The sequence below is a fragment of the Columba livia genome, chromosome 6 (assembly GCF_036013475.1).
Source record: "Columba livia isolate bColLiv1 breed racing homer chromosome 6, bColLiv1.pat.W.v2, whole genome shotgun sequence".
NCBI lineage: Eukaryota > Metazoa > Chordata > Aves > Columbiformes > Columbidae > Columba > Columba livia.
Genome location: NC_088607.1, coordinates 32,991,409 through 33,017,672, shown reverse-complemented (window position 1 = coordinate 33,017,672; position 26,264 = coordinate 32,991,409). Strand labels below are relative to the sequence as shown.

The following is a 26,264-nucleotide window of genomic DNA, read 5'->3' as shown; positions in this document are numbered from 1 at the left end:
CCAAGTGGCTCTTTTCCCTGCCGGAGTGTGGTCTTGTTGTCGAGGTGGGACAGAGGGGTTCAGGTTCCTGGTTCTGAAGCAGACGGAAGGGGATCTTGAAACTGGGCTTCCCTTTTCAAACACCGGTGTTCCCCGCTCTGCTGCCCGCCTGAGCAGCACGCTGAAACACTACCGCCCGATTCGGGGAATGTTAGAGCTGCAGAAGTTGTCATGAAACAGGACTGAGTCTTAGACAGAAATTATGTTCTGCGCATAATGCAGAAGCTTGCTTGAGTGTCCCTAATAATCTGTGTTTAACTCATCAATCAGCAAGCTGAAATTCATTTTTTGCCCCAAAATTTTAATTCCTAAAATGATAGACAAAATCTACTGAAGTGTGGTAAGAGAGGTGCATTTTTTTCTTTCGCATTCTCATCAAGCTACTTTAGTCTTTAAAATGTCATTTTTAGCCCAGTGTTAGAGTTGTCTGTTGGAAAAAGCTAGATCATGCAGCAGAATGCCAACTCCAATAAAGTATGCATTTTAGATTATTGAAACTATTATATTCTAGAGTTCAGTGGGTAGTATCTGTGCATCATAGGGAAAGCACTTTTGAAAAAGGTCTAAGTTTCTACATGCGGGAAGTAGAGCTGCAAGGTATTACCAGACTGGAGGACACAAAGGATGGGTTTCACTTCTTCTCCAAAATAACCATGTCTGAAACAATGTCTACTGAAATGGGAGTTGTCTTCCTTCTTGCTAAACCATCCTGCCAAGTATTTCAGTAACTTATCAATGTTCCTATAAATGTATAAATGCCCAGGTAACAGGTCAGTTCCTCTTCGTGGCTTTATTGCCAATGTTGAGATTACACGCACGTTGCTTACTATTGGGAATTGCATTTTTCTAGCCTGATTAATTGTTGTGTTCCAGTCCTGTGGCTGATTCAATATATTTTATGTTAATATTCCCCCCCCATCCCTCATATGTATGAATCAAAGTGGGTTCTAAAACGAAGTCCATCACACATTGCAGAGTGCAGCTTTTCTGAGTATTGCAGCTTTGCTCTGCAGGTTGCATTTTTTTCTGCTTTATCTGTCCTAGAGGATCTGGTGTCTGGTTAAAATTGAAATGAAAATAAATTGGATGTATTTGGAGTGGAACATCTGGAGTTGCTGGATGTTTTAGACATTAAATAAGTGAGTTACGGTCACCTTGACTATTTTTAATAGAAGCAGACTAGGAACATGTCAGTGCTCAGGCAAAGAAAATCAGATGGAATGAAAGGCAAAAATGGAGTAGGAGTAATTTTCACTCAAAGAGCCCACTTGAAAATACTGTGTTTCACTTGCAGAGGATCAGCTGTCTAAAGTCCGTGTCAATGACCAAAAGCCAAAGAGTAACTGAAGTATAGCAGAGTTCAAGGGGGGAAATGCAATGGAAGAAAAATCCTCAGTATTTTTGTGAAATAATAGGTGGAGGAAGGCTTGTAGAAGAGCTATTATATTTTATTGGATTGACAGATATAGAAGGAATTAAACTGCTAAGCTTTAATAATGCAAATTCTTCTTCAGTTCTGAAATAGAACTGTCAGTCTTCATCCTTAGACCTTAATAACTACAACACTACTACTGTAACAGGTATCTGGCGTCATAATGTGTTAATTCATTTCTGTTTGAAAGGTCATAAATAAAAAGCTGATAATGGAATGAGTAGCTTTGTCCTTTTAATTTTTTTAAAGATGTAGAATGTAACTAGTTAAGCTTCACTTTCCAATTTCATATGCCTCCCATCTTCAAGATTAGTTTTAATTTTGATGTTATAATTACATTTTATACTCCTCATCATTAAAGATAAATTTCTTTCACTTTTACTCTCTTTTGCCACTCATGCTGACATTCAGGAGCTCCGATACCAACTTTGTATGAGTTCTTTTGCCCTTCAACTGCAGTGTGTTACTATCCTCAAAAGAAAGGTGGCACTTCTAAATATAGAAACCTAATTTAGATTCTGCTGTGACAACTAGTGGTCCCTTTCTTTTTCGTTACAATGATGAGGTATTTATTCCTGAAGTCCATCAATATGTTACCTAAGTAATCTTTTAGCTTGAAGGCAAAGAAAAACTTGACAATAAGGGGAAGATCCAATTCTGGGAAACAACATACTGGAGTTCTAGAGATCTTCCATAGCTAAAATATCTCTTTTCCATCTCCCTATACTGGATGTTTTCTTCCACCATTAAAACCATTATCTTAAGCACTTAATGCAAAGCATCTTGACTGCTGCTGAAATAGACTCCAGACTGTGAATACAGTTTTCTTTATCCCCTTTCTTTCCAGAATTATTAGATTTGAGGAAAACATGGGGTATAACTCGGTTGTAAAGAAATATGCAGAGAAACTGTTTCAGAGACTGAATAATGACTGGGAGAGAGAAATGAAACATTTCTATGCAGATATGCCAGAATGATTATTTGGTTTTTTCACAAGGAAAGGTAGCTCTAAAAGTAGCTATGCTACTTTCTGCAAAAGTTCTTATCTTCCGTATTCATTGGAAAGCATCCCCACTTTTCTTTTGGTACCAGAACAGGTGTGGGGTGGAAGAGGTTGGTTTTTGCTTTTCCTAGGCCAAATGTCTATGTTGTTTGCAGCTGGGATTTTTGACCAGAAATGGGTCATTCATTTTATAGATTCTCCTGGAGTAATGCAAGGTGTGATGTTATAGCACTATGAAATAGGGGGAAAAGATGTCCTAGAGATGTAGTGCTGGCCCTGTTGTGTAGCTCCGTTGTGGGTCTTGCTCTGACTTTCAGAGAAAAATACAAACTTGTCAGTGTGAGTTACTCTTTTGTTCCCTCAATACATAGGTAAAGCTTTTTCTGGAAAAGGAGTGAAGTTCTTAACATCATTTTATAGATAACAGAATATAAAGAACTAAGGGAGGCTTCATTTTTAAATGTCCATCCATTGCTTGCTTTGTATCTTGAATAAGCACAGCTTGGGGATTTCTTAAATAGGGGTAAAAAACCCCCAAACATTGGAGTAGTCCTAGAGTTGATGCTGTTATCTGATTTATTGTTAGTTTTGTATCAGTTACATCTGGCTTGTTGGGCCAAACCAGAATAATTTAATTTAATTTAAAAAGTCAATTGAAATACTGTTAGAAAATATTGAATATGATTAGGGGAATTAAAAAAAAGATACTGGAGGCAGAAAGAACTACAGCTTTTGTCATCCTCACATCGGTATGCTGTGTCTTGCAAATGGCAAAAGGAGTTGGGAGTGACAGAGGGCAGGGGAGGGAGGAAGGACCCAAACAGAACAGTGTATGGGGAGTGCGCGCGGGTCATCTCGGCTTTGACGCTCTCGAGAACAGATGATACTTTCAGAAATGAAGTACCGCTCCTTCCAGTCACTTTGGGGCGATGCTGTTGTTTTCACACCAGTTGGCTGGTTGTTCTTGTGGCCCAGGTACAAAAAAAACAGTAAGTCATCTTGGTAGGAAACAGAGGAATGTTGCACGGGGTTTTGAGGTGTGTTTTCCATGTCTGGCAGAAAGGGCGTTGGTAGTACACAGAGCTTTCTAGTCTTGTTAATCCATTGCCAGCTGGTGTACCTCTTCACTCTTTCTCGCACTTCTGGTGGTTCTTTTCCTGCCCCATGTGCCTTCTCCTCAGTTTGTTTCACTTTTCCTTTAGCGCTGGGGGACACTTTCTGTTCTGATCTCTGATCCCTTGCTAGTCAGGAGCAGTGATTGCCAGGAAAGGAGAGCGCCTCCTTCTTGCAAGCACTTCTCAGTCAAACATCTGTGAACTCTTAATTTTTTTTTGAGGCTTCTAACTGTGCCAAATTTGGATAGACTTCCATGGGAATAGCCAGAGCAGACATCTTTGACACATCCAGTTTGTAGAAAGCATTGAGCTTTTAGAAGAGGTCAACAAAGCCAGCACAGGACCCTTTCCCCAGGGGGCTGGGAAGCAAATCTTGTTTCTTGAGGATCAGTGAGTACTGTTTGGTTTGAATGTAATTTACGGACAGCATTTGAACCTGAGTGTGAGACCGATTCTTGCTGCTGACCACAGCTGGACTAAATGAAGGGCTGAAGTTCCTTTAGACAAAAGGTTTCAAAGGTCAAGCAGCTGATGAGTAGTTGCTGTGTAACTGGTGTGCGTATCAAGGGAGTTCAGCGTGTGTCCTTTTTGAAGGCAGGGTTTGAAAGAGATGAGAGTAATCAACGGAGCAGTGGAGGAGACTTGAAAAATGGCAGATTCAATAAAGAACTAAATATTGAATGCATGAAATCACTAATACAGTTCAAAAATGAAGTGGGGGAAGGAAAAGGAGGAGGCTCAAGATGCAACAGGCAACGAGGCTGGAACTTAAACTGGATCCAAGAATTAAGAGGAGGTTTATGTGGCTGAGGAATTGCAGACTTCTTGGTGGGACTTTTGATGTTGCTGAATGGGAAGATAAGGAAGAATGAGAAAGCTGAGAAAGATCCTGAAGGGATTTGAGTGGGAGTGGGAAGGAAAGACTCCATCATTAGCCTTCATGATAGGATAAACGACAGCAAATTTTCTACCATGGTGGATTACAGATGTGCATACAGTACTGGAGAATACATGGAGTAGATGATCTGATGATCTCAAATGGAATTATGGTCCCTGGGGAGAGATCACTCTTACATCTTGGCTCTGCCCCCAAGTACCTAGAAAAATCACCTTTAGAGCATGCAGCCAGTGCAGTGGCTGGGAGCTTCAGTTTAAGGAAAAAAGCTTTGACCAACCTGTGCAACTTCATTCAAGCTTTAGCTCTCAGGAGAGAGCTGTCGGGTAAACCTTTGTTTCTGTCTCAGCATCTGGAGAAGTGCCAGTGGGCAGAAGATTAGTGCTGAGAAGGAAAAGAGCTCCAAGATTAAGGAAAATGATAGTCAGGCATTGCAGCTAGGGAAAGGTTTTCACTGGATAATGGGAGGTGGTTACTAAGAAACAACAGAAATGTTGTGTATACATATTGAAAGCCTGGACAACAAAATGGAGAAATCTGAGCTTCTGATAGAGGTCAGGATATAGAACATCTGAGTATCAGAGGTATGGTAGAATGGTCTTAATAACTGGACGAGATGTATTTAAAGTGCTTTGTGTCATTCAGAAATAACCGAACAAAAGTGAAAGTTGTGCAGTAGTAATTATGTGGTAGATTAGAAAAAATACCTTGGTGTAAAAAGGACAGACTTGAAATCAAGGCTTGAAATCAATTTGGAGAAAGATGACAGAAGGAATAAAGAATCTGCTCTTAGCCTCAGGGTTAGACTCGAACAGGGATGGGGATCTCTGTAGTGTTGTTAGATAAATACTTCTTGTTATGAGGTGGTTTACTTTCCCAGGTAGAGATTAGAGAAGAAATTATAGAGCCAAGGTATTCCTGGATGTGATTGCTGGCAAGTTTCTTCCTTAAACTACTGAACCAGCAGGAAATAAGTGTTGCTTCAGACTTCATTTTGAAAAGTAGTGAGGATATTCTAGAAAGTATTTTTGGGTTGAGGATTTGGTTTCACTTTATGCTTGGTCAGCCGCTGTGAGGGCTGGCTTCACTCTTTCAGCCCCATCCAGCTGATCCGAGTGGTCCCGCAGCTGAGGCGGGAGTTCGGTCAGCACGCTTGTCCTGCTTTTGTTAAAAAACAAGTTCCTCTTCTAGTGAATTTGTCTGTCAGCTAAAGCTTCTTATTAGCTGCTTTCCTGGAGAACCAGATACATGTTTTGGTAAACACAGCAATGGAATGCGAAGTTATTGATAAGCATGGATGGACATCTTGCAAGAGGGGCAGCGAGAAATAGGTGACCAAGAAACTGACCAACTGTGTATAACATTCCATTCACGTGAATACTTCATATAAAAGTGGGAGATCACGAGGATCTTGTCCCCTCCTTTTTTCCTTTTGCTTATGACCAACACTGGGAGAGGACCTTGCTGGTTGTCCCTGCGAACTCAGGCCTAGTGAGAGACTGAATCCAGCTCTGGGTGGCTGCAGAGTCCAATCCAGGACTTCGGGTGCCGGCTCTGCAGTTGCTGAGGCTTTCAAGATTGATTTTGTATATTTTGTATTATTTTCTCTATTCTTATTAGTAGCATTAGTAAAACATTTTTAATTCTTCCAACTCTCTTCTCTCTGTCCTTCTTTTCCTCCCGATCGCCTGTCCTTAGTGGGAAGGTGGGAGAGGGAAGGGCAACAGGGGGAAGCGGGGGGAGGAGGTTAACAATACATCTGCTAGGGTTTTATTATCACCCCACAATCTAAACCCTCGACAATGGTGACCCCTGAGAACGTGAGGCAGTTGGGGTGTGCGGTGAGCTGGGTGGAGTGAGGGCATCAGGCGCCTTCCCATGCAGCACCAGTCTGCAGTTAATCAGATTAAGTGGAACTCAAAATTGCACCTTTAGTAATCACGAGTTGCTTCAGTGTGAAATACGTGGAAAAAAAACCCCACAAACATATGAAAGTTGGTTTGGAATTTTAGGTTCTGAATCTTAGTGGCAAACTTCAATAAGCAAAGCTGATCACAGGTGTGAGGAGCATCAAGACTCAGTTTCTTGAAGTCACAGATATGTAAAATGTGGCTAGAAACTGAATCTCAAGTCAGGATGAGTTCTCCTGGTCTGCAGACCGAAAATGGATGAATAGCCAGCCTGAAAATATATAGTAAGACTGATGGAGGAATCTTGTGAGTGGTGGCAGGGGGGAAATACTTAATTCAGTTTTGTTTCTAAAAGTTGAATTTGATCTTGCAAATGATGTGAAATCAAAAAGAATCTTTTGTATGGTGAGAAGGGTAGAGAATAACAGTAATAAGCAACTAAAACATTAAATATTTTGGCTTCATTTTCAGTAAGGATGATGATATCTACAGAGGAAAAGGCAAGCTATATAATGAGAGTAAAAGAATGGAAATTACTGCAACCAGAAGGAACTTAAGGATTGTAAAATACTCAGATGAAGAGAAATTTCCATCTCAGAATTAGGAAAGAATTAGTGCTGATCATAACTATTTTAGCTAATCTTTCCTTCAGGGTGGTACCAAGGATTGGAGAAAGCAGTGCCAATTTATAAAGAGGGGAAATGAATAATTACACAAGCAATTAAAAGACTGTCAGTCTGCCCTCACGATATGTAAAGCTTTGGGAGGCATTTTTGTGAAGAAAAGAAAATATCAAGGACTTGGGAGATTAAAGAAAAGGACGTAAAATGCAGTATACCTACTTCAAAGGGACAGCTTTAGTGACCCAGTACCTGTCTGTCAGAAGAATTAATTTGCTAGACGAGGAAGGCCAGACTGTGGCCTTCAGGTCAGGCATGATCTGGCAGAACCTTCCCCAAGGTCTGCAGGTAAGTTTGCTGCGCTCCGTTGGTGGGATGAGGTCCTGTGGGGGAAGCTGGGACCTCGCTGCCCTCCAGAGTGGCAGAAAATTGCTGCCTGGGAGCGACACCCTGAGACTCGTCCTTCTGCATTGCGGCCCCAGAGCACCAGCGGTTCGTACCTGTTGAGAGAAGCCATGGAGGAGGTGATGTTGATCACAGAGGCAGACGGCATAATAAAAGCAGACTTAAATATAGCATTAATTTGCGCGTGTGTTAAGTGTTGTTTTATTTGGGAGAGGAAAGTGACCCTGCAGATACCATAGAATTGTAAGACTGAAAAAGATCTTGCGATCATCTAATCTCAATTAAGGCCATTAAAAATTGTTGTGTCTGCTGTAGAGATTAAGAAATTATTCCTTGCAGCATCCTGTTTTCATAGCTGGAGACACACCCAGCTCTGTTTTCCCCTCCCAGTCTCTTCAGTCTGCATTCACCCTTGCTATTTTCCAGAACTGCTTGTTTTATTGCTCTCTTTTGAGCGCATACCTGTCTTGAACAATATCCACAACTCTACTCACTTTATGCTACTCCAGATGAGGCTTTACGAATGCTGAACATGGGCTGTACTAACATCCATGTATCCCAGTCTTGTGTTTGCGTTTTTTTACAGTGTGATACCATCAACTCATAGCAGTTTGTAAATTGAACCCAACTTCTCTCTTTTCTGTGGAGTTTCTCCTTAGCCAGTAGTTTGCCATTCAGTATTTCTGCTGTTGACTTCTCCTGCCTGTGTGCAGTGTTTTGCATGTCATCTTTGTTCTCAGGCCTCTTGTCCAGTTTGTCTTTTTGTCCTCCAGTGTAATTTGCAGTCCCACCAAGCTGGTTGGTTGTCAATTTAATAAATGTAGTCTCTATTCTATCATCTGGGTCACTAATGAAAACGGTGAGTAAGAGCAGACCCAGCGTAGGTGACTTTGGGAGCTGCATTTGAGATACACATTTGGACGGTGAGCTAGTGATGCTTTCTGAATTGTTTTTTGTTTTATTTTGTTTATATGCATCCACTTTAGTTTCATTTGAGTCTAATCTATTTACCTTGTGTACATGAGCATCATAGGAAGCCGTGTCAAAAACCTTATTTAAGTCAGATCTGCTTCTCAAGTCTGCTCTTCTATTTGTAAAAGAAATTGGCTTTCACTTAATGCATTATTTTCAAACTCATTCTGGCTTTTACTCGTTGCCTTGTATTCGTTTAAGTGTTTACAAATAGTCTGGTTATATCTGCTGCCTGTTTCCTCCCCTTCCCCTTAATCATGGACAATTCTTGTCATCAGCGCCTTGAAAAGCTGCATCATGGACCCACTTGAACAAAGAGGTTGGTCAGGTGTGTTCCAAAGCAAGAAAATGTGATTTATATAATTCACCTACACTTTTGTAATGAATTCCACAGTAGGTCAAGTGATGAACAATCAGAGGAAGATGGGGGTTAGTAGTGTGGATTAGATAGGAATTGGATTATAAGGTGTTAGCTATGTGGTGTTGAAATGGGTGGAGCAGCGTGGTGATGAAAAAGGTCTGGCTGCCAATGGGGTTGTTCAGACATTTTAGGAATGACCTGCTTAGTGTTTTCACTAAAATACTTTGACTAACTGATTAAAACTGTCGATGGCACAGAGTAGGAGGAGCCCTTAACACAGAGGATGAGGGTGTTTTTAATGCAACTAAAATTGAATGTCCTTGAGAAACAAAGTAATAGACGTAACTGCACAAAACACCAAGTGGTGGATTTAGGAGCAGATGGTGAATGTAGACAACTTATACAGTTGAAACACTGGCATGGAGGAGGTTTGGGCCTTCTGCCCAGTGAGAGGACGGTGTACCTGCTGTGTGGCGCTGAGGTGATGGCAGGTGTGGCTCTGGGCTGTGCCAGATGGACCTTCCGGAGCAGAGGAGTCCTGGTGTCCCCACAGCCGCCCCAGGAGCGCCCTGACACCAACACACACAATTGTGGTCAGCCGTGCTGGAGAAAGAGAAAGTCAAACGGAACGGGATGCAGGAGAGGATGGTGAAGGAAATCAGGGTGGAGAAGCACAGCCTAACACAGGAGACTAAGTGGGAGTAGATAGTGTAGGCTATGAACATTGTCATGTACGCTAGTATGGGAGGAATGAAGGAATGTAATAGTGCTATAAATAGATCTTGGAGGTAAACGCTGGCTGACATACTATACAAACAGATCCAGGAGATCCTGAATTCACAATATATGCCTGAGATACGCTTTTATTTATTTATTTTTTTTTAAAGAGGGATACATCACATCTTTCTAACCTACCAGAAAGTTTGAACTTGGAAAAGAAATGCATTTCGCCTTTAGTTGGAAACTTCTAAGTGAGACATATTTCTGTGACCTTTCAGGGACCCTAGAGAAAGGAGATGAACAAGGTCTGGATCATTTCGATTTTATCTTTAAACTCACAGCTGTCACAGTTTGAAGATGAGTGAATTTATAAAAAGTGGAGAACTTGTTATCTCAGAGAGAAGTACTTTCAACACCATCTGTCCTATGTTTTCCTGAAAGAGGCGGGGGAAAAAGTTTGTCCATCAAGGTTGCTACTGGACAAGCATGTAGGAGGGCAGATGCGAGAATCTAAAAATAACGCTGGGGGGGAATCCATTATGATATCTAGGTTATTTTCTAATTTGTTTACTAGATAGACTGATGGTGTTTCAACATTATTTCAGCATTATCCTGATGATGGGATATATTGACTAAACCCCGTCTGTTCCATCAGACTTTTTATTATCAAGTGTAAACTTTTAACCTCGACTTCTTAGTGGTTTATGACTATGAGGCTTTTGAGAAGTTCTCCCAAGCCTTCTGTACTATAGATTCAGGAAGCAAACCTAGTGTATTAGCAACTCTGTCTCAGTGCAGAAAGTCTGACAAAATCGCAATATGATTATAAAACAACAATAGCAGGAAAAAATACTGCTCAAGAAGGTTAAAAATATTTCTGTATCTGAAACTAGATTGGATCTCTCCCCACTTACATGACACATGACTGTGAGGTGAACAGTCTGGCATTTTTATTTGAGGAGTGTATACACTACCATGTTGTCTCAGTAATACGGAGCTTTTTATAAAGATAATTAAAACACCATGCATTCATGTTGCTTAATATTTAAGTCAGTATTTGGAAATATGAAAATATTACTCATAACATACTCTTATGCCTGAAGTGTACTTGTTTAGGATATAAAAAGGACGTATCACAAAACACAGAGAAATGTCCAAGTATGACCGTACTCCCAACAAGCTGGGACTAAGAGAGCCCAGAGGCACTGAATCTGAAACAGCAGAAATCCTCTCCCACCCTGCATGGCCCTTCCCTATTAAGGGAATGCAGAGACAGCCGGATAAAAGCTTGCACAACTGGCAAGTGGGGTTCCTGATTATTTTTTTGGAGACAGAGGAAAGTACAGAAGGAAGAAGAAATATAGTTGTAGACTTTTAACTGTTCACCAAAAAAACACCCACAAAATATCCTGAATATACTGCAAATTGAATGTGCTTATTCCACCCGACAAACACTGAAATACACTGCTGTCAGTAGAAGGGAGTAAATGTAAAGACTGGAGGAATGGCCTTGAGGAGTCTTTTGCTCCTCAGAAATGGGATCCAAATTTATGTATAACAGCTTCATTCATATGCTAATCTGAAGCAGGTATTTCCCTCTTTCAGCCTCTACAGGATGTATTCTGCTAAAATACTGCTCTCTGTTCGTGAGACTTTTTTCAAGATTTTTGTACTTTTGTGTGTTTTTTGAGGCTTTTGTTACTCCAGATAGCTCCGAACAGGAGCTCCTGTTTAACAAATCTTTTTCTCCTGATCCCAGCTCAGGTCTAAGAGCCAGTTCTACTCCCCATAGAGTCTTCCTACTCAACTGAGCTGTTACAGCCTATTCAAGTGACCATTTTATAGCATGACGTCAAGGACATGTTGCATGCCCTGGGTGTGGTGTCAGGCATATGGAGAGCATTTAATACTACAAGAGTCACTTGGATACTGCTGTAGGGCTGTGGGAATGGAAAATAGCAGCACGGGTGCATTCCCAGCGCTGCTGTGACGGAGGAAGTGATGCCTGGAGTGAGGCTCCCACAGAACCGCACCCCTTTTGGCCTCCGTGGAGCCAGGGGCTTGTTTCCAGGAGGTGGCCCTGGACCAGGGGCTGCTGGCAGCCAGAGCAAGCGGGGAGCCCCTGCTCCAGCGGGAAGCCGAGCTTTCCACGGTGAGAATGCACCCCAGGTTGTTTTGGATCAGAACAAATACAAAAATGCAAAATAAAATACAGTCCATTTAAGAAGACGGGAAGCTGACTAAGCTGGTGAATGAGGTGCCTTAGACAAAGCAAAGAGAGGGAGCAGCAGGGCAGAATTGCAAAAACAGCAGAATTGGGGGAAAAAAAGTAGTGCTCTGGAAATCAAAGTTAACAAGGATGTAGGAGGCGACATGGAAAAAGGTGAGGCAGGTATTTAAGCTCTGGGAAATAAAACCGGAAAGGGATGTTATGAGAAGTAGATGTGGGTGAGTCTCAGAAGTGAGGTGTGCTTCAGGGAGGCAGCTGGGAACGTGGGATGAGGGGCAGGAACCGTAGGAGGGCGAAAGGTGGAGTCCTGGTTTGTAATGGCCATCAGTTAGTGGGAGGTACAAGAGGGAGGCAGTGCTGGATGCTCAGTCAGGAGGGTAGCGATTCAGTGGATGTAAGAAGCCCAAAGCCGATGTTCTCAATCAGGTTGTTTTTCTGAAGACGAGGCCTGGTAAATGAATGTTACATCCAGTAAGTTCAAGGGCAAATGATGCAAGAACACTGAATGTTGGCGGTGGAGTTTGGAGTTATTGTGAGGGAAACAAGAAGGCTGGAGAAGCGTCAAAACTGAGAAACATGGACGTGGATGGCACCCAAGTTAAAAGGGCTTGATGACTATTGCGGAAGGAGTGTGGGTAAGAACGTGATGATCTTGAAGCTGTTGCGCTTGTTTTGTGGAAGACGAAATCCAGTCCCAAGGTTAATGATTGTTGTAGCACATCACCATGACACTTGGAAACTCATATGAAAGTCCAGGATTTCATTGTGCAATGAGTTATAGAACAAACGCAGAATGAAAAGTGTTCATTTTTCCATGCAGCTAAAATTTGAGAGTAAATCAAGGGCAGATGACATACAGAGACGGGCAGATGGGAAATGGGTGGCATTGCTTATGAGGGAAAATGAGGCTTCCATGGAGCAGTGGCCAAGCCATTGTCAAGGTTTCAGAGGTCAGTACAGCAAAGCAGAGTTTTAAGGAGAAAATGGAAAGACGTCAGTGAATCAGCTTTGCAAGTGTTGCTAGTAAAGCTGTTCCTGAAATTGATAAATGAGTGATGGTAGAATAGGGAGATGCTGTTTCTGAAAGTGTAGTTTGGTGTGATGGGACTGCTGGGGGAAGGAGTGCCAGGAGTGGACATTGTGGGCTGGGGGTGTCTGTGACTACATTCTGAGTGGATCTGAACACGTATGCATTTATTAAAGCCAGAGGAAAGGAGGCTTCAATAGTCAAAATGCAGGATGAGTGTAGGCTGGTGCTCTGAACTATGGGAATGGGTAGATAAACATAAGTTTTATAAGCTTTATAAGAGAGATCTGCAAGAGTTTCATGTAACTTGGACCCAGAAGTGAGAGAGAGCAGGTCACAGTTAAAGATGACATTGATGTCACTGGATTTGAGTGGCAGGGTCACAGCATTTTTGCTCAGCTAATGAAGCGAGAGGGCATGCGAAAACACAAGCCTCTAAGAGCAGTGCTGGGCTTGAGATGACAGACATCCACAAAGGGTGACCGAGAGACTGCTCAGTGTTTTGGTTTTGGACGTAAATCTGGAGTTACAGCACTGCTCTGTAGGTTCCAGCTATGAGGAACTGTATCAGTACGTGGCATCTGCAGAGCCTAGGTAGAGAAATGTCAGCAACAGGCTGCTCATAGACACTGAATTAGGGGAAGGTGTAGAATGGGCTGGCAAGAAACTAGGGGCAGTAATTGTAAAAAAAAAAATATAGATATATATATTATTTAGGCCACTTAGACCTGAAAGAATGAGTTGAATTTGTACAAAGGTTTGGGGGGTTTGTAATTTAGTCTGAAATTTTTCATCAGCATTCAAAACGTGTAGTTCCTGAAGCTGGCAGATAATTTAAACACTGGCAGCGAACTCCAGCAAGTAAGAAGACTCATGGAATACTGTTGCTTACAAAGATGACTTTTTTTTAATGCCATGCTTCTGTTTTTTCTTTTACCAATATTATTGGTGTCCTGTTGCAGCAGGAGCACCATTCAGCCACAAAAATAGTGCGAGTTTACTGACAGAGCTGATTCCCAGAGCTGCGATAACATTACTGGTATGATGAGGTAGATGTGGATGAAGTAATGGGGAAAATTGCAGAGTCATGTTGATGCATGCAGCATGAAAACCCCATGGTGCTTGCCCAGGACAGGACCAAAGTGATTTTAAAAGTTAATTGAAAATATTGAAATCAAATTTTAATTGGATTAGTTTTGACATACACTGTAAAATCAGTTAGTGCTGATATGCAAGTGCATGTATTACATTGTTGCTCACGTTCCTCCAGGTGCACCGTTGTTCTCAGCTTCTCAATTTTGAAAAATTACTGAAGGTGAAGTTTTTTGTGAAGTTTTTGCATGTCTCTATGTCTCCAAGTCAGATTTGTTCACCTCCATAACCTAAAAGGAAAGTTTAAATGAAGAATTTGCCAAACGAACAGGCACCTAAACGCCAGTCACTCTATTTTATGCGTTGCAGCCTCAGTAGCAATGATCGTTTCACACACATTGATTCCTCCTCTGGACTTTGGTTTCTACACTCAAGCACACTGTTTGAACTCAGTTGGCTTGCACAAGTACGTAATCAGAAAGTTAATTTCTCCTCTAACGTGACACTGTCCAAAGCTCTGCTTGTACACTGTATTAATAATTTCTTTGGGTGTATCACTGTGAAACAGTTCTACTTGCTAAGCAAATGTAGGGCAGCACACAGAGGAAGAAGATAAGTAGAAAAACACCGATTTAAATGATGAAGACCCATTTAAATAACTTTGATTTGTTTTAAAGTTTAAATATTTACTCATTTGCAATATTTACATGTGCTCTCTCCTTGCCAGCAGCACTGCACACACGGGGTTCTGGGGTGAGGTGTGGGGAAGGACTGTGGTTTGCTGCCTTCAAGAAGGGAAAAGGAGAGTGACAGCAGTATCACAGTATGTCTGGGATTGGAAGGGACCTCAAAAGATCATCCAGTCCAATCCCCCTGCTGGAGCAGGAACGCCTAGGTGAGGTCGCACAGGAACGTGTCCAGGCGGGTTTTGAATGTCTCCAGAGAAGGAGACTCCACAACCCCCCTGGGCAGCCTGTTCCAGTGTCTGTCACCCTCACTGAGAAGAAGTTTCTTCTCAAATTTAAGTGGAACCTCTTGTGTTCCAGCTTGATCCCATTACCCCTTGTCCTGTCATTGTTTGCCACCGAGAAGAGCCTGGCTCCATCCTCGTGGCACTCACCCTTTATATATTTATAAACATTAATAAGGTCACCCCTCAGTCTCCTCCAAACTAAAGAGCCCCAGCTCCCTCAGCCTTTCTTCATAAGGGAGATGCTCCACTCCCTTAATCATGTTTGTTGCCCTGCGCTGGACCCTCTCCAGCAGTTCCCTGTCCTTCTGGAACTGAGGGTTCAGTACTCCCCGTCTGTGTCCACTCGAGTTTCCCCACATCCTGGTGGGGCAGCGACTCCGGCCAGCCCGCGGGGACAAGGGCTGCAGCCACCCCGGTGCTCCAGCAATGGGGCTGTGGGGCAGTGCCAGCCCAGCCTGGCAAATGTCTCGGTGCCCGGGCGCTCAAGTGTAAAACCTGCTAGTGACTTAACCTGGAAAGATAAAAGGAAAAAAAAAAAGAGCAGCTCTTGTAAAACCGTGCCAGCACAACCCGGCGTGCCTTCCGCCTCTGAGCAAACAAAAACCAGACTGAAAACCTCCAGCAGAGAAGGGCGAAGCCGTACGCCACCTGGAATGTTCCGTGCCGTCTCTAAAAATACAAAACCTGCAGTGCTGCCATCCTCGCGTGCACGGCCTGAACCTGGGGCGTACTGCTGCGGCACCCCGGAGAAACGCTTTGCCGTAGTTGAAGTTAGAGCCGCGATTTTAGGAAGGGAATGTTTGCATTTTTCCGTCAGTTTTCATGATTATCTGTAGTTCTAGCGATTATCTGCAAAATAGGGCACACTGTGTTAGCAGTAATACATGTATCCTGTGGCAGGGAGCCAAGACAGTAATTGAAGGTCAGGGATTGTTTGCCGAGCGCAGTTCAGTGTGCAGCCTGATTCCATAGGGGACTGGCAGTGCCAAAGAACAAAGGCAGCTCTGTTCTGCAAGCTTATAGAATGGCTTGTTCAACAGAGTTCAGGCCCGATTGTGAGATGGAGCAAACAGTAGCTGGAAACAGTGCTAAAATAATGTGACTATTAAATAAGCCACTCTCATGTGGAGTATTCCGCAAATGTCATAACGAGGCTTGGATAGCAATATGTTCCATAGGCTTTGGGACTCTTAAGATACTAATCTTTTAAAATTCTTATTTAAAAACCAGTGTTAGTGCCTTTACATGGCAAGTCTGTGTTTTGTTAAGAATACACACATATATTTTGCAATAAATTTAGTAAGACATAATGATGTAAACGTTGCTCTATTTTCCCGTAATGTACTTAACAGTAGCAATTGTATCAACATCAACTTTTTTTTTAATACTCTCAAAAGGGATCTTCCCACCTAGTGGATATTTATTGAGATGGTCTTTAAGTGAAACCCTTTTGGAAATAGATTTGCTGGATATTCAGCATGTAGCTGGTGGCACTTGAGAATTTTTAGCAAAATCTCTCAGTGGTAATGAATAGGTGGTGCTGTGCTAGGTATTAATATTCTTTGTTACTAAGTTGCAGTCTATTAATAAAGCTTTGTCCAAACAGGCAAACTTGCCTGTCCTCCAGACAGTCTTGTGATATGTATTTTAACAGTGTCTGTCTTGGATATTATTAAGGATTGCTGGTCTGACAGTTGCACTACATACCGCACAGCTATCACAGCACCATTAGTTTAATAGCAGCATGGAGTATGCTGTGCTCTGTAATAGACATAATTCGTTTGTCCTTCCTGAGATAACTATTAGTGTTAGGACTCTTAGAGAAATGGTGAAACAAACCCCTGAAACCACATGAGAGAGGTATGAATTTGGTGCTAGTAGCAGTAGGTCTTTGAGATGATCAGTACTTCTCGGAGGTAATCTAGAACATGCTTTAAAAATTAAATTGAAGATAATACAAATTCAAATTTAAGTTTGGAAAAAATACTTTATATCTTGAATACTTGGTGAAGTCTGAGTTGAGAATATTTCCTTGTGTTGGCTATTACTGGTAGGTCAGGTTTTCTTTTGTAGAGGTTGTGAGGCCTCTGAAGAACCAAGTCAGTGAAAGACAGCCCCCCGCTCACTGAACAAGCTGCCCTGTTGCTGTTTGGGGGCAAAGAATGGGCACGCTTCTGCCCCAAAGGGGGAAAGGCGGTGCAAACTGCAGCCGCAAATGTGGGATGAGGATGTATTTTAGTCTCTGCTACTGCATGGCCTGTCTTGGACTGCTGAAGATGACATCATTCCTTCTGGCTCTGGGGGAGGTGGGGTGAAGAAGAAGGAGTTGGAGAGAAATCAGGTCAAAATGGTGTAGCTAATTTTTTTTTCCCCTCTGGAGATGAAGTGCAGCCCCACTGTGGCCTGGCTGGGCAGGGGTGTGTTTTGGGGAGCAGAGGGGATTAGAGGAGAGCCCTGTGCTCTGCTGCTGGTAGCAGGCGGCTTTCCCCTGGCCAGCCCTGTGGGCAAGCGGGTCTGGCGTGGGGCTGCGTGCAGGGGCGCGGGGGATGAGAGGAGCAAGTGTCCGGCCGGGCGGTCAGGAATAGATGGAGGCTGCTCTGGCACGGCCGCAGCCTCGCTGCCATATAAGGCTGCTCAGCCGCTTGGGCTCGTCGGGCTGGGAGACCACTTAAAAGGGAAAATCAATACGAGAAACCGCCTCTGCTAGTGGCCCTTCAAAGCCAAATCCAGTTTTGCAGTTACGTGGTTTGAGCGTAGGCTGGGCGGTGTCCAGGAACCACGGACAGGTAGCCCGGTTCCTGCCCCGATTGTGCGCGCAGTGTCATGAACTGTTGTAGAAGAAATGCAGTTGCTGGAGAAAAGTCTGTGGTGGGAAGAGAGCCTTCCAGTTCAACTTTAATTTTTAAATGTGCTTAAGTATTTCAGAGCTCAGTGTTTTACAGCATTCCTGCCCTCCTTTAAGCTTACATCATTTGGAATAATTCAAGATGAGAACAGAGAGGTAGTCATGCATTGATTTCCCATTATTCTCATACTTTCTTGGCAAACTACACACTTTATATTTTTCCATGAAGTTAAAAATGTACAGCTGTTTATGTTTAAAGGGTTTGGAGGAACCTCCCTTGTGATTTTGGTTTTTTTTTTCTTCTATACATGCTTGTGTGAGCTAAACTCAAGGAATGCATTACAGAGGTTATTGCTAAATTTCTGTTTGGAAACCATTTTATCATTAGATAGTGCCCCATGCTCTTTTTTCTTCTGGACTCTTCAGGTGAATCGATGGGTTTGTGTAAACTGTAAACAATGAGTTGGTTAGTGCCATTAACTTCTGGTCAACAGTGGGAAAACGTTTTATATGTTTAGTTGTGGTGTGGGGGGTGGTTTTGGTTTTTTTGTCTTTTTGTCATCAAAGACAACATACATTGTATGTTGAAAATTAGAAACTTGTGCTGGAGCCGATTTGCGTGGGTCGTGGGGCTGTAGGTGCGCGCAGGTCCCGGCGCAGGGCGGTGCTGGTGACCGGGGCGGGCGGCGCGGGGACACCGGACCCTGCGGGTCGCTCAGCTCACCCCGCTCCGCTCCGGCGGCTTCTGGAGCGCAGTCAGGCCCTGAGCTCATGCCTGACCCGCCCTTCCTTTTTTCTGTTATTTTTGATAGGAGGGGAGTTGAGTGTGGACAGACCTGCCGCCCTCGGTTGCTGACTTTAAAAAGCGCAGCTGCGGGGGCGTTAGGGCAAGGCTTTCAACAGACAGACCCGGCAGCGTGGGGGCTTTTCGGGGGGAGGAAAGACTTGGGCCATCAACCGCGTTCCGGGTTTTGCAGGGTGCCAAGGTCTGGTGTGGGCCGGGCGTCCTCTCCCCCACCCCTGGCAGTGGGAGCTTCTCGGCCCCCGGCCGCCCCGGCCCCGCCACACGTGTCCCGCGGCTCCGCCCCCGCGGCCTCGCCAGCCCAGCGCCGCCCCTTCTCTCCCGCGTGCTCCCGGCGCTCGGCTCCCGGTGGCGCGCCCGGCCCGCGTGTCCCGGCTCCTCCCCGCCCCGGCTCAGCGCCGCCGCGCCCGGCCCCGCGCACCCGCCTTTATGTAAGCGGCGGCGGCGGCGGCAGCGCGCCATGACCCAGCAGCGGGGACGCGCCGGGGCCTCCGCGGCAGGCCCAGCTGCGCGCTAGCCCGCTCTGGCCCCACAAAGGGCGGGCGGTGAGCCGTCCCTCTCCTCCTCCTCCTCCTCCACCGCCTCCTCCCACGGCTCCGCCGTCCCCGCCCCCGGCGCGGCCACCCGGCCCGGCCCGACCCGGAAGCGGCGCGGCGAGAACCATTTTCCTTGCGAGTTCAAAGGCGGAGGCGGGTGCGGAGGTCCCGCGGGCCGGGCCGCGCCGCGGGGCGCCGAGCGAGGTGCGTACGGGCGGGTGGGGGGCGCGGGATCCCCCGCCACGGCTCGAGGGGGAGGGAGAGATGGGGGGGGGCGCCTCCGCGGCTTTCTCCGCAGGACCTTCTTCCTCCGCGGACATTTTAACTTTCCGAGGGGCGCCTCGGGGGCTTTGTCTGCCCTGCAGAGCCGCGGGGGCGGAGGGGGGCGCGCCCCCGACCCGTGGGGGTTCCGCGGCCTCCCGTCCCCGCGGCGCGGCGGCTGCAGCGCGCCCGAGCGGCGCACGTGACGGGCGGACTCGCGCGGAGGCGGCGCGGTGCGGCCGCGGCTTTGTGCGCGGTCCCGCGGCGGCGGAGCGCTGGCCGGGGAGCCCTGCGTACCGGACCCCCCCCCTGCTCCGGGGCAGCCGCACAGGGGCCGCCTGCGCCCTTCGGGAAACGGGAACACAGAGAATTTGAGAAATTGATTTTTTTTTTTTTTTAATTATTACAAAAAAAAAAAAAATTGTCAGCGAGGCTACATTTCTGCCGTTAACGCGGGTGCTGAAGTTGACGGGCTCGTTGCTGAGGCGTTAGCGGTAAGGAAGCCCCGCCGTTACCGAACGGCTGCGGGGATCGTTGGAGCGCGGTGCGCGCTGCCATGCGGCGCCTCCGCCGGGGAGGGGGCCCGGCCGGCGGGGCTTCTGTCTGCGGGGGCTTCGCACCCGCCTCCCGCCGGTCACTTCCTTCTGCCCTCCGGGGAAGGGCCGAGAGAGTTCCGTCCGGAATAACGCCTTCGCTGGCACCGGCTGTGCCCTAGGGAGCCCAGGGAAAGCAGGCTGTAAATGAGAACCCTCCATGTTCAGGTTTTATGTCAAAACTATTTATCTTCCCCTCTTTCCAGTCGGTAATTCTGCTTTTGAGTACGAACCATGGCAACAAACAGGCGTTGGAAAAGAGCTACGGCTATTTTGAAGTTTAATGATTAAGTGTCATAATGAAAAGGTGCCAGCGTTTGCGCTATTGCAGACTAAACAGCGAGGCTAAAGAACAATATGTGGAAAAGTTTGCTGAATAGCACGTATAAGTTAAGTCTACATGATCATTTCAGTTTTTGTGGTTTAAAGAGGAAAATATGTAACACGTTGCTGGTTTAAGAATAGCTTTCCTGGATACATTTTTAGCTTTTCAAAAGTCTGTTGTTTTTATGGTATAAATTGTAATAGATTAAAAAAAAAAAAGGGGTGGGGGGCAAATGCAGTACATGTGCATAGGAAAAAGTGCTTTTGTGGTGCGGGGAGCAGGCTGTGGGCTCCGTGGGGCAGCGGGAGCTGCGGGCTGAGCCGGGCAGCAGCTGCGAGCTCAGCTGTAACCCGAGCGTTTGCTGCAACGAGCCCTCTGGGTGTCATGGGCTGGCAGCGCCCGGGCTGCAGCAGCCCAGCTGCGGCTCCCCAGCCCTGGCCGGGGATCTGCCTGCTCGCACGGGGGGGGCGGCTCGCTGCAGCTGCTAGACTGCGTGAGGCAGAGAGAAAAATGCACCACCCGCTTGCTCGGTACGGCTTCCTCGGGAAAGCAGGGCCCGTGGTTGCCATGGGGGTTTTGAAACGATAGGTAAATAAATAGATGAGTTGTGTTACTGGGTGTTAGAGAAAGCAGTCCCTGAGTAATCTGCTGTATTCATGAGTCTTTAGTGAAAGCGATCAAATTGTTTTGAGATTGTTTGCTCTGAAGTGATGGTACTTGTTGTTTTCTAAAAATTTGTTTGTATTATGGGAATCATAGAATCGCTTGGCTTGGAAACGACCTTTAAAATTGAGTCTGACCATTAACCTCCTAAACCAACTCAGTCTCAGAGGTGTGCCAGATGCTTCCCTTAGGTTATTTCTTGTATGAGCTGGGGTAAAATGATGAGGAGATGGGGGAGGGGGGGCAGAGTAAGAAATGTGTCTTATTCTGTATCAGGGATCTTGGTTGCAAAGTGTCTGTATGTGTTCATAGAGCTCCCTTTGGCCAAGCAGGGAAATTTGGTGGAAAAAAAAAGAGGTGGGATTTTTTTTCAAGCAGCTGCTTAGAAGAGTGCTAGAGTCAGATGTCACTTAAAATTGAGTGCTCGAGGCCTTTGCTTAATTGTGGTCTTGGGGGAGCTGGCTTAACGTAGATGGTAAAAGGAAGCTTTATGCAAGTTTGAAAGGGAGATTTTTGTTTGAAGAGGTTCAGTTTTTCCTGGTTTCAGCTAGTATGTCTGAGTCTCCCCAGAGTTGTCCTCCGCTTTCAGGAATGGAAAGAGGGAGGGAGCGTCTTCCTCTGAAAGTCTGCAAGGAGCTCGTTGGTCTTTCTTACATCTATTTTCATGTTGTTACATGCTTCACATGCTTGCCTCTAGTAGCTGACTCTTGCCTGCTGTGCTCTTGGTCTGTTTTCTTTGTGCGTATGCAACGTGTGGTGTGAAGTTCGGTCACGTCTTCTGTCTGAAGATTTTTCAAATCTGAACCCATTCCTGTTTGGGTATCTCCTTGGTGGCCTGCCTATCTCCTGGCGCTGGTGGAGTCTGGACTTTGCTTTCTCAGAGAAGGCCTGCTTTTTTTAAAGGGTGGGGTTTTGTTGTTCTTTGATAGTGGGAATGTTCTCTAATAGCATCTACAAAATCTCAGGTTTTGTGGCTGAGCAGCCATCCATGTATGAGGAGGCGTGTGACATGGCGTAGTTTTGCTTTATTTATTTACATACTTTTTCCTCTGTGCTTGTGGGATAGCCTGCATCCTCCACATGGGTATTTTGGGGGCGTTGGCCTGTCTAGAGGCTTAGATCTATGAAAGCAAATGAGAAGGCGTTACGTTTCTCAGAGTAATCGTGCTCACAGATCTATATTTGGAACTGGTTCTTTTAATACCAGCAGTAAGATAAACCAGTGGCTCACACATACCTTAATCTGTAGTGTTGTCTGAATCCCGAATGATAACTGCAAGCCGCATTCCACACAGTTTGGTTTCAGCTAATGGTGTGGTATATCCTGTTGTTTGTAGTCGGAAATGCGTTTCTTGACCTGAATAATAGCACAGAAAGTTAGAAGCCAGTGTGGAAAGAGCAAAACAGCGTATGCAAAGATGCGGGGGCGAATTAAGAACTGAAAGACTACAACGTTGACTTTTTTAAAAGAAAAGTTTGTCCGCCTGAGTTTATATACTCAACACTTTGCAATTTTGTGATGTGAACTCCACCCTCTGTTAACTCGAACCATTAGTAATACAAGATCCATTATAGAAAAGTGATGCAAGAGCAAAGGCCCTTTCTTAACTATTGGAGGTTAAATAATTATTTACTATTCAGACTCTGTAGTTAGCATATTATCACATCCTCCTGCCTCTCCAGCCCTTTCATCTAGTTACCTTGTCGCTGAGATGGCTGGCTGGCTGATAGTTTTGTTTTTTTCCCTTGCTTGCATGAGAAGGGGTAACAGCTGAAGTGAAACCTTAAATAAATGGAAACAAGAATGCAGCACGTTAAATCTGAGCATTCGTAGGGTTGGATGTATTTATGAGAAAGTATTACGTATCTCTAATGAAGTGTTCTGTCATGCGTTCATTAAGTGCCAAAGCTGAAGCTCCAGAGAGGCTTGAGTTATATTTAGCCTAATCGCAAAGCAACACCTTCGTGAAGTAGGTAATGAAGTCTGATAAAACCTTGAGTGCATCTCTTAGGAGCTGCCTGCAGACTGGCTGAGGGCAGGTCGCTGACTGCGCTGCTGCCCTGCTTAGGTGGCTTTTGTGGAGTTACGGGATTGCTTGTACCTCGGTTTCCCCATATGTGAACAGGCAGCAGTGATCCAGCCCTCCTGCTGTAAGTGCTCGGGGTCTGTTGCTGCGGGGTGTCGCATGTGAGGTAGTGATGTCCTGTTGTGATAGCGGCATCTTAACAGATGTTGGTGTAGCATTTGCACAAGGCTTCACGGGGTTTGACCTGCCCTTGTTTCTCCTCTTTGTCTTTTCATCCTGCATTTTAAATTTAGAGTCAGTCTCAAAGGGCTTTTTTCTGTTCCTGTTTTCCCTCATTACTTTCTGCTGGTTGTTTCTTTTGTTCACCCGTGCCTTCCTCTTGCTGTTCCTGTCTGTCTTTGGAGTGGCGTTTTCTTTCCTCTCCATCCGCTGGGATTTCCTTTTCACCTGACTCATCCCCTCTCGGTACATCCCCACTCAGTCACGCTTTCCTCGCGCTTCTGTTCCAGGAAACCCGGCCAACAGGGAAGGGAACTGCCTGCTCGTCCCTTCTCGGGGGACACCCACTGAAGCGATGGCTCCCTTCCCACTCACCTCCTGCCTCAGGACTGTGTGGGGGCATGGAGGAGCCTGGTGTTCTCTGCTCCCCTTCCTCCGTGCCTGGCTTTTGCAGCAGGGCCGGGAGGTTTCCTCCTGCCACCTGTGTGCTGGGGAAGCGGCGAGGGGCCGAAGGAAGGGGGAGGAAGGAGGAAACCTCCGTCTCCGCTGCCAGAGCCCCGGGAGCGGGTGCTGTCACCTCCAAAGCCGTTCCGCTGGAGCAGCCGGTTGCTGCAGGGAGGAGTGGCTGCAGGGGCGGCAGAGTCAGAACAGTTGCAGAGACAGGCAGGGAGATGAGATGGTTGACTCAAGGCAAGGTGAATGATTTCAGAACAGGAAGGGGGGGAGCGTTTTCACGTCTGCAGTCAGTTTCCACTTGAGTGTCCTTAGTGTAATTGCCACTGCACTAGCTAGTGCTGCAGGCAGAGAGGATCTGTGTGCTAAGCTGTATGTTTAAGATATAATCGTGCTCCTGTACTTTGAGCTTCTGTGGTAAACACTCTTGCTCAAGCACAATGAGGGAAAGGAAGAATCCTCCTTTCTTCTATAATTAGTAATTGTTATTCTGTTTTAACTTGTTTTGATGGAAGAATTACGTCAGTGTTTATATGGTCTTGGGAGTCTGATGTGCTGAGCTTTTTAAAATTGGTTAATTTTCTTTTATTTTTCTTGTTTTTTCCGTTAGACTTTCAAGCCCTTGGTTGGAAAAAGTGTATACAATTCAGTTACTGCAGTAGAATTCCTTGTGGACAAACAGCTGGATTTTATAACTGAAGATAGTGCCTTTCAGCCCTATCAGGTAAGAAATCTGGTTAGTGTATAGGTGTTGCCTATTTAGCTTAGTTAAAATCCATGTGTTTATAATTTTTAAGTGCATTTTACAGTCAAGTTGTGTGTTACAGGACCAGTTTCCTGTGGATTATTGGCAGAGATTGTTGTTCATTTTGTGAAAGATTATGTCAGATACTGATTCTGGTGAATCTTATCATGTCAAGGAGTACTATGCAACTAATATTATTGAACCACCTTCAACTAAAACACTTGACCCCTTTAAAGGTTAATCAGTACCATTAATTGTAGAGCAAATAAAAGTGTCCATCTTTCTGAAGCTGATCTTTAATTTCTAGGTCTTTGCACTACTGCAGGGATATCTGACTTACTGTTTTCTTGAGAATGTATAGCAGAAACTGTTAGTTTTTTAAGAAGAAAAACCACTTTTGTGCTGTCGTTTCTGAGCCTGCTAAAATTTTCAGTATCCTTGATTTAAATGTATTTTTCACTAGTTAGAAATGCATTAATATATGTGTATTTAAAGAACAAGAGAAACAATTATTTCCTCCTCCTCCCTGCGCACCCTCCCCCCCCCCCAAGGTCCAAAAATCTCTTCTCTGACAAATAGAAGAACATTTGATACTTGAACTGAACTGATTGCAATTAGAATAGCCATAAATTCTTTCTTATGGCTGGGTTGGTACACTGCAGTGATACAGAAATAGTACTTTGAGACTTAGAATAACAGATGGCCCTGAATAAATGCTATGTAATTTTGTCCCGACACCCCTGCTTCTCTCCTCCTTCACCAAGATGTTTTTTTTTTTCCCCAGTACCAAATATAGAGCTAGAAAAAGAGAAGCGACAGAGAGAGAACCCTGGGGAAAGGAGAGGGAGGTTCAGTTCGTGGAAGGGCTGGTGCTTTTGTGTGTCTGTGGTGGGGAAGCCAAACGAGTTCAACGCTTCTTGTCAGGGTGATGTTGCGTGTTCCAACTTGAGCTGCTGGAGCAGCTTGGCTCTGCTGCAAAGGCCGATTCCCACCATCAGACCCCACGCCTTCAGCCTTCTAAACCAGCACAACCCTGATTTTCAAAAGCGGGGGGGAGGTAAAAAAAGCCCGTGGTGTTAGTGAGCTGAGCTGCATTAGCGCAGGGTGCAGTGAGCGCTGTGGCTTCCTCGGGGAGGGCGCAGGGTGACGCAACGCGGAGCGGGATATCCTCCTTTGGCACCAGCGACCTCTTAAATCAGCTGAGCCGTGAAGTGTAAATTCACCCTCGGAGTCCAGCTGCAGTCTTCCAGATTCATTTCACAAAGGAAATACTGGTGCTAGGGCCTGTCCTTTGCCTGAGTTGTATCAAGATCATGTCTCTGATAATGTTCACTCCAGTAACGGTAATCAATCTCCTTTTGGCAATGGATCATTTCTTCCAAGATGAGCTGAGCAGAACGAATTGAATACATGAGAAGGGCTGCCTTTTGGAAAACAATCCTATTGCCAGGCCTGGCTGGCAGTAACATAGTGATGCTATATGCATTTTAGGCCCTTCACTTCAAGAAGTATTTACTGATACAGTATTAGACACAGAAGCACCTTGGTTTGAGAAGGTGCATACAAATTGAAGGTGTCATTTTAAAAAATGTGTCATGCGAACAGCTGGCTTTGTAATATCTTGGTAGATAATACTGTAATTAACAGCATTAGCAACTAGAGTTTTTAAAGAGGTGTTGAGCAAAAACTGGGACAAAGCAGCAGCTTGTGAAGAACAGTTCCAGATATAAGCTTGGTCTCCCTGGTTCTTGGCCTCCATTTTTTACACATAGAGGGCAACTGTGTGTGTGAGATCAGGTTGTTTTCCCTCTCTCGGAGCAAACAGCTTGAGATGGAGGCTACTGATCTGTCAGTCAGGAGTAGTTTGGTGACAAGAGATACCTAAATTGTCTTTTTGTTGTAACATGCCAAAAAGGCTGCTGACAGATTCCTTTTAAGTACTAAGGCATCCAGAATTTGCATCTTAACTGAATAATGCTCAGATCTCAAGTGTAGATACAT

The 26,264-nt window shown here is 45.1% G+C and overlaps 1 protein-coding gene across 11 annotated transcripts in view; it reads left to right on the top strand.

Annotated features, from left to right (window-relative positions):
* The window catches only part of JMJD1C (jumonji domain containing 1C), a 161,381-nt gene that overhangs the window by 80,783 nt on the left and 54,334 nt on the right, over positions 1–26,264 (top strand). For 7 of the 11 annotated variants that reach the window (XM_065068580.1, XM_065068576.1, XM_065068578.1 and 4 more), the window contains one exon: positions 24,129–24,242. In XM_065068580.1, the coding sequence (XP_064924652.1) occupies positions 24,129–24,242 (114 nt within the window). Of the gene's footprint in view, positions 1–18,874; positions 19,182–19,713; positions 19,733–24,128; positions 24,243–26,264 lie in introns of those variants that run through there. The other 4 variants (XM_065068588.1, XM_065068581.1, XM_065068583.1 and 1 more) reach the window with 3 other exon arrangements.